At 47.7% G+C, this 12,888-nt stretch overlaps 1 protein-coding gene across 4 annotated transcripts in view; it reads left to right on the top strand.

The window, feature by feature from the left end:
• LOC134222808 (papilin) overlaps positions 1-12,888 on the top strand; it is a 386,402-nt gene that overhangs the window by 368,428 nt on the left and 5,086 nt on the right. For all 4 annotated transcript variants that reach the window (XM_062701972.1, XM_062701977.1, XM_062701961.1 and 1 more), the window contains exons 6-10: positions 7,825-8,795; positions 8,851-8,971; positions 9,037-9,216; positions 9,287-12,548; positions 12,610-12,789. In XM_062701972.1, coding sequence (XP_062557956.1) covers positions 7,825-8,795; positions 8,851-8,971; positions 9,037-9,216; positions 9,287-12,548; positions 12,610-12,789 — 4,714 coding nt within the window. The remainder of the gene's footprint in view (positions 1-7,824; positions 8,796-8,850; positions 8,972-9,036; positions 9,217-9,286; positions 12,549-12,609; positions 12,790-12,888) is intronic.

Below are 12,888 nucleotides of genomic sequence, written 5' to 3' on the forward strand. Positions count from 1 at the left end.
TTCGAAACTCCGTGTAGCCTGATCCTCAATTGGACTAATGAGACCTAGACTAAAATTATGGGCACTCTCGAACTGCTGAGCAAGTTTTTGAGCCAACACAATTTTATTTATTTCCCTCTTGAGGTTTTTAGAGAATTTTCATTGATTTCCAAAAGGGTTTTGAACTGGGATCCAACTTCGAGACATTATTCTCAAAGTTGGTATTCCTCAGAATAGCGAAACGTTTTTTATTTTCATTTTGCAAATCTCGCCAAATAGGGTAAATCACTACTTGGGCCTATGGACCCGATTCCCGGCTCACTGCACAGAAAACTAAAGATTTATACTTTTTGGAAGCCGTAGGCTTATGATTGATAATTTTAAAAAAGTCTCCCGTTTATTTCGCACAATACTCAATATTTTTTAACCATTTATTTCACTCCTAATTGGTCCAATTATAGAAAACAAAAATGTAGATTTCGAACACTCGCTCTCCGTTGCTGCACCACTGAGCCGAAGTGAATCTTTCCACTTTTACAAAACAGTATTTTCATATAAACACCTACCTGAAATCGCCACAGTACTCGATACAATCATTGGTTGAAGCTGTTAATCACCACACAATAATTCTAAACTCCGCACTTTCATCTTTTCTAGTTGTTCGTTTCACTAGAACTAATATAAACATATTAGAATACATTTAAAATGTATCCTCAAACCGCACAAAAATTCACCTCGGCCTAAGAACTTCTAGCCGCACCGTGCTGTTAAAAGGCCAGGATTTTTTAGTATGAAAAAAATCCTTCATCGTTCATAGGAAAGCTATCTAATACGTTGACGCTATCATGTTATTTATAATTCTCTCGATTACAAAAAGTGAAAAAAATATAGTTTTTAAGCGTTTGGAAGTAATTTGAATGAGCGAATATATCTTTTCAACCAAATAAAAATTATTATAAATAATAACATCTGGCATCATGTCGACGTTGAACGTGCATATTTTTGTTTACGTCGCATTTTCTACCGTCCCGAGAGAGAATGAGAGTAAGATGTTGAGAGATTGAGCTAAATTTTGCTTAGGCCGGGAACTAGTTTGGAAGTGGGCCGGATTTGAAATCGCTAATACTGAAATTAGTGCTGGACATCGTTTATTTAAATCAAATAAAAGCCTTTTCAAACGATGTTTACCAAGAAAAGATATTTTTAAGCAGAAGTGAACCCCATTGCAGTATCGCACGGCCCACGAAATTGAGGAAAAAATGCTTCCTGTCATAAATATCAATTAAATAATGCAGTCGTATGCATGTTAGGCCGGGAATGGGGTAAGAAACCCTAACTTCCAACGCGGGGTCGCAAGTTCTTTGGTATTACCTTCGCCTCACATTTTTAAGACGGATCAGTAGCTGAAGATCGTCGTCAATAATAATGGAGTTAAATTTAATTTCACATTTAAGAATTGCAAAGCCTCTGGCTTCGACAATTAAATTTGTCAAAGATACAAGAGCATTATCAATATCACTTTTGGTATCGAGAGGAATAACAACATCAAAATTCCTAGTGACATACGTTTTATATAAATCCCAATCAGCTCTATGATAATTAAAAGTAGAGCTGATTGGATTGTTAATGGCTTCTTGTGATATTTCAAACGTAACAGGAAGGTGACAAGGGTCAAAGTCAGCATGCGTTACCAATTGGCCACACAGCTGACTTGAATCCGTGCGCCTATGTCGATCTTGGTACAACCGTCTGACGCAATTTGGCTACCAATTGTAATCTTTCAACATTCTCTACTGGTTGCCCGGCTAATGTGAGCTGGAAGGAGTCACCGTGTTTACTTCCAACGATTTGGATTTGTTGACGTTGATGACTAAACCTGCCGAAGAGGAGCGCTCGGCAAGGTCGTTGAGCTTACTTTGCATATCAGAGCGCCGTTGCGCGAGGAGTGCAACGTCATCAGCCAATTCGAAGTCGTTTAGGTGCTCCATGGTGTTAGGCTGCCATAACAGCCCGCGGTTTGGTTCACGGTCAATCGCATCTACCAGAATCTTGTCGATTACGATGAGGAACAGTAACGGTGAGAGAATACATCCTTGCTACGACCCGGATAGGGTCTGACAAGACCCCATTGTGCAGCACTCTACACGAAAAGGCCTCGTACTGTGCCTCGATGAGGCCGATGATTTTCTCAGGAACCCCCTTGCGTCTCAGGGCGCCTCACATATTCTCGTGATTGAGACGGTCGAAAGCTTTTTCGTAGTCAATGAATACCAAGTAAAGGGACTCTTGGAATTCATTGACCTGCTCCAGAGTGAGAGAATCTTCTGGCACGGAATCCGGCCTGATGCCGCCGGAGAGTCGCATTGATCTTCTCCTGAATCCGGGCTAGGATAATTTTGCATAGAGAACGGTACACAGCAACATAATGCCTCGCTAGTTATCGCATACAGTCAGGTCACCCTTTTTGGGCACCTTCACCAAGATACCTTGCATCCAGTCGACCGGGAAAGTGGTGGTGTCCCAGATATGTCATGCGGATGTCATGAGCTTTATTCGACTTCATGCTTTGGATGGCTGTTTGAATCTCTAGCAGTGACGGTATTGACGCGTGTTATACGTCGGATCCTAGGCAGATCATGCCGAGATGGTGATGGCCTGGCTGGCACTTGAAAAAGTTGTTCGAAGTGCTCGAACCAGCGTTTCAGCTGGTCAGTTGGGTCGGTCAATAACTGATCATTCGCGTCTTTCACAGGCATCGTTGCATTCATCTTCGCCCCGCTTAAGCGTCTTGAGACATCGGCGGTTTTGACTTCTCTTAGCTCCTCTATCTTCCTCCAGGTCTCATCGGTGATCCATTGTTTTCTCTGGGTGCGCAGTTCGCCCAGATTGTTCTCGCTGGTGGCGATGAAGGCATTCTTGATGGCGGTCCATTGGTCTTCCACGCTGCCACCTTCCGGAATATCTGCAGCACGCGTCTCCAGTTCTTCAACGAAGGACCGTTTCACCGTGGCATCTTCCAGTCGGCGTGTGTTGAATCATCGTCCAACTCTCTCCTCCTGCCGACGAATCCGCGCAATGCGCAGGCGTATTTCGCCGATGAGGAGGTGATGATCAGACGCGATATCGGCACTACGTTTATTCCGTACATCAAGAAGGCTCCGTTTCAATTTTCGGCTGATGCAGATGTGGTCGATTTGATTTTCTGTAAAACCGTCACGGGAGACCCACGTGACCTTGTGAACCGGTCGATGAGGGAAGAGCGATCCCCCGATCACCATGTCGCCTTTACCACAAAATTCTGCGAACAGCTCTCCGTTTTCGCTCATTTCTCCACACAATCTTGGACAGAACACCGTCAGTCCACACGAAGCAAGTGTTAACGTGCATGCTAACAACATCCATCTTAATCCCAACGACTTCTCGGAGGAGTTAGAGATCTCAGCTGGCAAATTGACGGCCTATATCAAATCATCGAAAAACATGAAGGCCCAGGCTTCGACAGCATCCTGAATCTCGAACTCAAACATATGAGTGCTCCGTTCTTCGAGCACCTTTCGCTGATCTTTAATCAGTGTCTCTGGAAGTGTGCCAAAGTCATCCCCATCCGGAAGCCTGGAAAAGGATCCTTCCTCTCCGAAAAGTTGTCGCCTCATTAACCTTCTCTCAGGGTTATCCAAGCTGTGTGTAAAGGCCATCAACCGTACATCGATTGACCCGAGCTACCAACGTCTTCAGACGGAGAAGTTTGTCTCAAAAACATCCGCCATGGCCTTACTCGATGTCGAGAAGGCATTTGACAATGTATGGCATGGTACAAACTTCAACGCTACAATCTTCCCAGCTACCTGGTGAAAATCATCAACAATTACCTGTCGGCAAGGACATTCCGGGTCTCAATCAGCGGAGCGAGCTCCAATGCGCACAACATCGTCGCAGGCGTCCACCAGGGCAGTATAATCGGCCCCTGCTTTCCAATCTGTTCACCTCCGACATGCCAGAACCTCCAGAAGGCGGCATTCTGTCTCTGTTCGCAGATGACACCTCCATTGTCTACCAAGGTGAGCAAGAGTGGCAAAACTACAACAAGGCCTGGATGCCCTGACAGTACCTCCTAAATATGTTCCGCCTGGAGACTGTAAAATCATCCTCATAGGCACGACTGTGGAATGGACCAATGAGACCGACTACCTTGGCTTGACCCTCGACAGCAAGCTTATTTTCCGGCAACAGGTTGACAAGACAAGTGGCAAAGTGTAACGTTTTGTTGAAGCTTCTGTACCCTTTGATCAACCGTCGGTCGTCATTGTCCCTGAAAAATATGCTTAATGCTGTCTACAAGCAAATCATCCTCCCTGTGATCGAATACGGCATGCCGGTCTGGGAGAGCTGCGCAAAAACTCATTATTTTGAACTCCAACGAGTTCAAAACAAGTTTCTGAGGATGATCCTCAACACTCCTCCAAGGACACGAACTTTCGAGGTCCAACGTCTTTTTTTTACCGAAGGTAATGGAATTCTGCAACCAGACACCTGGGGAGGCGAACCCAGGTAGTGTGGGGATGGGATCACCACTCCCGGCCCGTAATTAAGCAATACTTCGGGGGATGACTATTGGGCATTGCGCCCCCTACATGACGTACACAAGTGCACGTATGCGCCTCGACTCTCCTACACTCCCCATGCAACACATTTGCACAAGACACACTGGGACCACATGTGCGCCAACACTCGCCTGCCTATGTTGCTCGAGTTACAGCAAGGGATGCTACGGGTATCCTGCAGGGGGTACCCCATGCTGCCATCTCACAACACAGACAGTCCTCATTCAATATGATGTTCACCCCGTCCTGCAATAGGGTGGCACCACTTGTCTACCAAGCCGGAGGCGACCCTAGGTCGGTGGCTCCTATGCCGCTCCTACCTCAGCTACGAGGCAGACCCTTTCATGTCTCCTATTTCTGAGGTGCCGCAGAAGCATCAACCCCCAGACACTCCTGCCAGGTATAGCGGGACTTTCGTGTCTCCTAATTCTGAGGTGTTGCAAAAGTATCTGCCCGACTCTCCTGGCAGGCCTCACCAGACTTCAGTCATTCTAACACTACCGACCATGCGAGTCTTACTTGTGTGCTCACCCATACACTCGGTCCCGCACTCTGTGGGGGTATTACGAGTAATACCCCCAACTCCCATTCGATTGCACCACATGTGCACCACTTGGGGGTGTGTGGGTAACACCCACTGCTACCCGCTTGCCGCCGAAGCAGCCCTCACTCTGTGGAACCTCCACATGCTCCGTTAACGACCTGGCTAATTGTTTCACCCCCCAGGTCATTCATCCCCTCGGCACGGGTCGCCTGACACCTTGGGATTCGGGGTTAGGGGCGCCATATTGTCAGCTTCAGTGTTACATTGAGCCTGACAATATGGCCACCGTCTGGTTGGCATCAAAACACTACACGAGCGCTTTGGGTTTTAGGGTCCATTGCTTACACTCGGCTGATGCAGTCATTAGGGCGCTTATACCCAATTAGAATATCAAATTGACTCCAATATCAATTCTTCATTTTCCCAAAAGTTCATTTTCGATCTTATGGAACCATATTGAAGGTATGGATTCCTCGGATTCCTCCCCATTTGATGGACCTGAGTGGCCACCGGAATTCCTCCAGAAGATCCGGAAATTTGGTCAATTCATGAAACTCATCATAGAAGAGCGCGGTTTTTTCAAAGTTTTGATTATCGTGCTCTTAGTAACAAACGGTTGTCGTGACCTATGTCGTGACCTAATTTCCCAATGGAGGTGCTCCGGAAGATCCGGAATAACCATAAAAGAAATCAAATAATGGCACTCATCAATGAGTCACCATAAAGAGCACGTTTTTTTGAAAAAAAATTTATCCTGTTCCTAGTAACAAATAATTGTTGTGACCCCTTCTTATAGACCTAATAGGCCCTCCTTAGCCGTGCGGTAAGATGCATGGCTACAAAGAAAGACCATGCTGAGGGTGGCTGGGTTCGATTCCCGGTGCCGGTCTAGACAATTTTCGGATTGGAAATTTTCTCGACTTCCCTGGGCATAAAAGTATCATCATGTTAGCCTCATGATATACGAATGCAGAAATTGCCAAGTGGCTTAGAAACCTCGCAATTAATAACTATGGAAGTGCTTAAGGAACACTAAGCTGCGAGGCGGCAATTTCCCAGTGGGTGATGTAATGCAATATCTTGGTAGCCAAATGGCGTCATATGGCGGTACTAAGATCGACATAGGCGCACGGATCAAGAAAGCAAGGGCTGCCTTGGCGAGTTTAAGAAATATCTGGAAAAACAGGCAGATAAGTGAACGCACCAAAATACGAATTTTCAACTCTAACGTGAAATCTGAGCTGTTATACGCTAGCGAAGCATGGTGTGTATCAGTGGAGAACACTCAACGGCTGCAGGTGTTCATTAACAGATGCCTGCGGTATATAATTCGGGCCTAGTAGCCTCACAACTGGATATCAAACAACGAGCTACATCGTCGTTGTCACCAGAGACCGATAGCAACAGAAATTCAGAATCGGAAGTGGGGCTGGGTTGGCCACACTCTAAGTAGGGGCGGAAACGAAATCTGTAAACAAGCATTAGACTGGAACCCAGCGGGACATCGCAGCAGAGGCAGACCCAGAGGCTCTTGGCGGGAAGTCTCAATAAAGAAATAAAAGAAGTCGACCGAAATCTAACCTGGCAACAGGTTAAAGCGATAGCCGGGCAACGCTCAGGATGGAGATCTTTCAAGTCAAGCCTTTCAAGTTGCACCACCGGAGGTGTACAGGATCCATAAGTAAGTAAGCAAGTGATGTAATGCCGATGAAGAAGAAGGCCACTGGTCTCTGCAATGTCTGGCGTACGCCGAATATCTGGTCCGTTATTGAGCGTTTCACTATGAATCCCGCCTGGTACTGCCACTCAAACTCTCGTGCAATTGGTGCTAGTCGACGGCATAAAGTTTGTTCCTTGTAGGCGGATGTGATTGTGCGGTAGGTGCTACAATCCAGCTTATCGGCCCTTTTGGGGATGGGACACACGACACCTTCCATCCACTTTTGCGGCCGAACCTCCTCCTCCCAAACCTTGGTTAGATTTCGTTGCCCAATTCAATGTTTTTCTCTCTTTTGCCTCTCATCTCAACAAACCTGGGTTCAATCCCAGTCGGCACCATAGACTTTTCCAAGACGAAAAATTTCTATCCTTTAAGTGAAGACGTAGGTCACGGCCCATCTGTTTATGGGTACGGTATGTAGGGTCCAAATGTGAGAACTGCATTTCCAAGTTTTGGATCAGTACACAATCTTACTTGAAGCCTAATTGCATTATAAACATTTGGCGCTCTTTACATCCTGTGAAAACACAAATTTAATAAACCAATTTGCAGTTCATTTTAATAAACATCAAACAACCTTTGATTACAAAGCTATTCTCGTTCCCAAATATTGATAACAATGGAAAGAAATGATTCCATTACCGGTCTCCCGATGTTTTCTGGTCAATGTTGCAGAAGAAACTCTATTACATCATTGTGCTGCTTGCAGAACCAGACTTTGGCTCGCCGCGACCGACCCGGAATGGAAACAATTTCTGAGATTGGTTTATTAGAGAAGAAACGTTCCCGCCGTTGCCGTTGCTGCTGTGGAATGCCCGCGCGGCAAATCGAGAGTCTGTCTTCTCCGCCATGCCAAAATACATGACTAATGATGACAATTTATCGTGCTTGAGAGCACTCGTCGAAATTGTATTTTTTTTTTCTGCTATGTGAAAATTTAACACATGGGTCAATAAATGTGCATGATTTCCCCCCGACAGGACTGTCCGGAAGGTGAACCGGACTATCGGAAGCAGCAATGTTCCGAGTTCAATAGTGTGCCTTTTGAGAACCACCGGTACCAGTGGGTCCCATACACAAAGGCTCCGAATCCTTGTGAGCTGAACTGCATGCCCATTGGAGAGCGGTTCTATTACCGTCACAAGGCGAAGGTCACCGACGGAACGCGCTGTAATGACGAATCCTTCGATGTCTGCGTTGATGGAACATGTCAAGCGGTAGGATGCGATATGATGCTCGGATCGAATGCGAAGGAGGACAAATGTCGAACCTGTCAGGGAGACGGAAGCGGTTGCAAAACGGTGACCGGACTTTTGGACGCCAATAACCTGCAGGTGGGCTACAACGATCTTCTGTTGGTTCCGTCAGGGGCAACCAATATCGTAATCAACGAACGGGGTCCGTCCAACAACTATTTAGCTATTCGAAACCTTACCGGTTTCTATCACCTCAATGGCAACTACCGAATCGATTTTCCCCGAGCGATCCATTTCGCTGGAAGCGATTGGCATTACGAGCGTAGACCACAGGGCTTCGCTGCTCCCGACAAGCTAACGTGCTTGGGACCTACCAATGAAGCCGTGTATTTGGTGTTGCTCTCCCAGGACCGCAACGTTGGTGTCAACTATGAATACAGTGTACCCTCGCAGTCCGCCCCAGTGGACGAGCCGGATACGTACTCTTGGACCTACACGCAATACGAACCGTGCTCGGTAAGCTGCGGAGGTGGAGTCCAGCACCGAAACGTGACTTGCAACAGCCGAACGACTTTGAAGCCGGTCAAGGAAGGATTGTGCGACGCATCCGCTCGACCTGCCGAATCGCAGAAGTGCGCACAGGAATCCTGCCCACCACAGTGGGTGGAAGGGTCGTGGGGTAACTGCTCCTTGCCTTGCGGAAGCGAAGGCAAGCAGACTCGGGATGTGCACTGCGAGCAGGTTTCACCAGAAGGGTAGGTTTTCACAGAATAAATCCATGGTTTAAGAAGCTAACAGTCTCGGTTCCAGGGTGCCCGAAAAGGTTGAAGATTCTACTTGTCTGGAGCGCGTGGGTAACAAGCCAGCTACAGAGCAGGAATGCAATCGTGGAACGATTTGTCCTGAGTGGTACGTCGGAAAGTGGACTCCGGTAAGTCAACAAACTTGTGAATCCGATTAAACAAGCTGTTCTTCAAAAACATAATTACTTTTTAGTGTAACAAACTTTGTGGTGAGGGTGAACAAACGCGGAAAGTTACCTGCTATCGAAAGGAGAACGGACGCATTACGGTACTGGATGACTCGGAATGTGTTACAGAGAAGCCGGAGGAAAAGCAGATGTGTATGCTGCGGCCTTGTGAGGGCGTTGACTACATCGCTTCGTCATGGAGTGGGGTAAGTACATGGCAAAAATAATCGCACCAAATTGATCGAATTTTATTCGGAAATGGTTTTTTCTCCACAGTGTGAAGAGTGCGGATCCACGGTGGAAACTCGAACGGTATACTGCGCATCCAAGTCGGGAACTGTCTACGATAACAAGTTCTGTGCGAACCGTGAAATGCCGGAGCTGAAACGCGAATGCAAAGCAACCCCATGCGAGTACCAGTGGTTTACGTCCCAGTGGAATAAGTGTTCGGCGGTTTGCGGTAAGGGGGTACAAACTCGTACCGTAGTGTGTGGAATGTTTGACGGGCAATCGTTGAAGCGGGCGGATGATGACTACAAGTGCGACGCCTCGTTGCGACCGGAAAATGAAAGGGAATGCGACGGACCGGCAGAGTGTCCTGGACAGTGGTTCACTGGACCATGGTCCGATTGCACTAAGGCATGTGGAGGAGGATTTATGTCAAGGAAAGTGCTGTGCATAGCGAATGGAACTGTAGTCGCCGAGACGAACTGCAAGGTGGATACCATTGAGTTGAGCACAGAATCCTGTAACAGCCATGACTGCACAGATGATGAGATCATTCCGGTGGATGTGACAAGTAAGCCATTGGAGGAAGATGATTACGATGACGAAGAATGGTGTGACGATGAGGACGATGAAGCCACTGAATCCCCCGACGGTGTTCTTATGGTAACTGATGACAGTACGCTCGTGGATGGAATTGATCTTGAATCGGTACAAGTAACAACAGAATCTTCACTGGAGACGGATGAAATGATGTTGAGTGATGCAACTGGATTTGAAACGGGTGCAACTGATGCAGATACCTCTACGGACGTGTCCACTATTGAGGGATCAGGTTTTGACATTGATGTGCGTCTAGGTGAAACCGAATCTCTTGTGACGGGTGAGGGATCAGGCGATGAAGACGAAGTGAGTGCTACTACTGAAGCAGCAGATGCTTCACTCGCATCAGAAGCAACCGCTACATCAGATAGTGCTTCAGCTGGGTCAACCTTGGAATCACTTTCATCTGTTAAAGATGCATCATCTGCAAGTACGGAGTCTTCAAGCACGGATGTTTCAGGCACTTCTGCTGGTGTTACTGAATCATCGGCTTCTACTGAAATTAGTTCCGAAGCCAGTAGTTCGGGATCATCTACTGAGGGTGTTTCGTCAGGTACTTCAGCAGATACAACAACCGAGAGTTCATCCTCGAGCAGCCCATCGGATACAACCTCCGAGAGTTCAAGTACGTCTAGCTCATCTGATACTACAGACCTTAGCTCCACAACTGAATCGTCTTCATCAACCGATTCTTCCGACGCTTCCTCAGATGCATCAACTACTGAATCATCATCCGGCACTACAGTTGATTCAAGTGCTGCTTCATCGGAAAGCTCGTCTGAGGGTACAACCAGCGGTTCGACGACTGAATTGTCGAGTGACTCGTCAACAGATGACGATATTGTTGAAGACTTCTCTACAGAAAGTTCCACTCTTAATGCAGAAAGCAGTACAGATTCTTCCGATAGTACCGACTCGTCTGACGTCACTGAAGCAACTGAAGACTCTAGTTCTACTGTGCAAGGCTCAACAACTGAATCATCCGATGCAACTACGGTTGCAGAAGAAACCCAATCTACTGGACCAACCGAATCGACCGTTACCGAGGAAACATTGTCCACGCAAGAATCATCCAGCACTGAAGCTGCATCGACAGTATCTTCCGTCAGTGATGCATCAGAATCAAGCGAAGCGTCCACCGAAAGTTCTACAGATGTTAGCGATTCATCTACCGATTCAAGCGTCGATCTGGAAATTAGCACATTTGACATTTGGAATCGGGCAGGCGAAGATGACGAAAGCAGCACACCTTACACACTCAGCTCGATCATATCGAAGGAACAGAAACCGCGAAAATGCAAACCAAGGCCACACACCCCGCTGTGCGCCAAATCCAAGTTTGGATGCTGTCCGGACGGAAAAACTAAGGCGGAAGGACCATTCGATGAGGGATGTCCACTGCCAGAAACATGTAAGGAAACTAAACACGGCTGCTGCCCGGATGGCGTGTCTCCGGCTAAGGGTCCAAAGAACAGGGGTTGTCCGAAATCGGAATGTGAAGAGACTCTGTTTGGTTGCTGCCCAGATAAAGTCACCCCGTCTGAAGGCAACGACTTCGAGGGTTGTCCAGTGGAGACGACTACGGTGGCTGGCTGCGTGCTCAGCAAACACGGTTGTTGCGCAGATGGCGCTACCGAAGCCAAGGGACCCAACTACAAAGGCTGCCCAGGAGTTAAGGAACCAGAGGAAGATAAACCTGTCGATCAGGTTACGGATGAACCGGTGGAAGTTGGATGCGCAGGATCGACCCATGGATGCTGCTCAGATAATGTTACAGAGGCAACTGGACCAAACGGAGAAGGATGCGAAACTTGTGCCAAGGAACCGTTCGGATGTTGTCCGGATGGAAAAACACCGGCCCATGGTTGGAATAGGGAAGGATGCTGTTTGGAAACGCCATACGGATGCTGCCCCGACAATATCAATCCTGCCCGTGGACCTGGCTTGGAAGGCTGTGGATGTGAGTACTCACCATATGGGTGCTGTCCAGATAACACGACATCGGCGAGAGGTCACGACAATAGGGGTTGCGGCTGTCAGTATGCCGAATTCGGTTGCTGTCCAGATAAGGAAACAGAAGCCACTGGACCCGAATTCGCTGGATGCCCATGCCATGCATTCCAGTTCGGATGTTGCCCAGATGGCCTCACTGCGGCGAAGGGACCGCACAACCATGGCTGCCATTGCTCGTACAGCGAGTTCAAGTGTTGCTCAGATGGACAGACAGCTGCCCAGGGACCGAACTTCGAGGGATGCACATGCGCTACCAGCAAGTACGGATGCTGTCCGGACGGAGTCAACGAAGCCCAAGGTACTAAGTTCGAAGGATGTGAAGTCGTGCCCGAATCGCCACAGAAGGCATGCGTCCTCAAGAAGGATATGGGAACGTGCCACAACTACACTGTCAAGTACTTCTTCGATGTGGAATACGGAGGTTGTGGAAGGTTCTGGTATGGTGGATGTGACGGAAACAAGAACCGCTTCGACACAGCCGAAGACTGCAAGGATGTTTGCGAGATGCCCGAAGGAAAGGATAGATGTCAGCTACCGAAGATTCCCGGACCCTGCACTGGATATTATCCGATGTGGTACTACGATACGGACAGGAACACTTGCGCCCAGTTCACATACGGTGGATGTCTGGGCAATGCCAATCGGTTCGAAACGCTCGAAGAATGCAAGGGAACTTGCGTGGTGGATGATTCAGTCCGTAAGTAGACTTGATGGTTGACGTTTGGGGGGCGAACTAAGAAATATTGTTTCGATTTCAGCTCCATGTGATCAGCCACAGGAAGCCGGACCGTGCAATGGACAGTTTGAACGATGGTACTATGAGAAGGCAAGTGATTCTTGCGAGCCCTTCTTATTCGGTGGCTGCAAAGGAAACAAAAATAACTACCCAACGGAGAGTTCCTGTACCTATCACTGCAAGAAACCCGGAGTTCACAAGCGTAAGTACTGTTATGATTATTCTTCCTATGGCTGTGGAATGAGTATCTCTGTTTTGGTTATGGTTGTAGTGTCCCTAATCGTTTCCTTAGCATGTAAGC

The sequence above is a fragment of the Armigeres subalbatus genome, chromosome 1 (assembly GCF_024139115.2).
Source record: "Armigeres subalbatus isolate Guangzhou_Male chromosome 1, GZ_Asu_2, whole genome shotgun sequence".
NCBI classification, from domain to species: Eukaryota; Metazoa; Arthropoda; class Insecta; order Diptera; family Culicidae; genus Armigeres; species Armigeres subalbatus.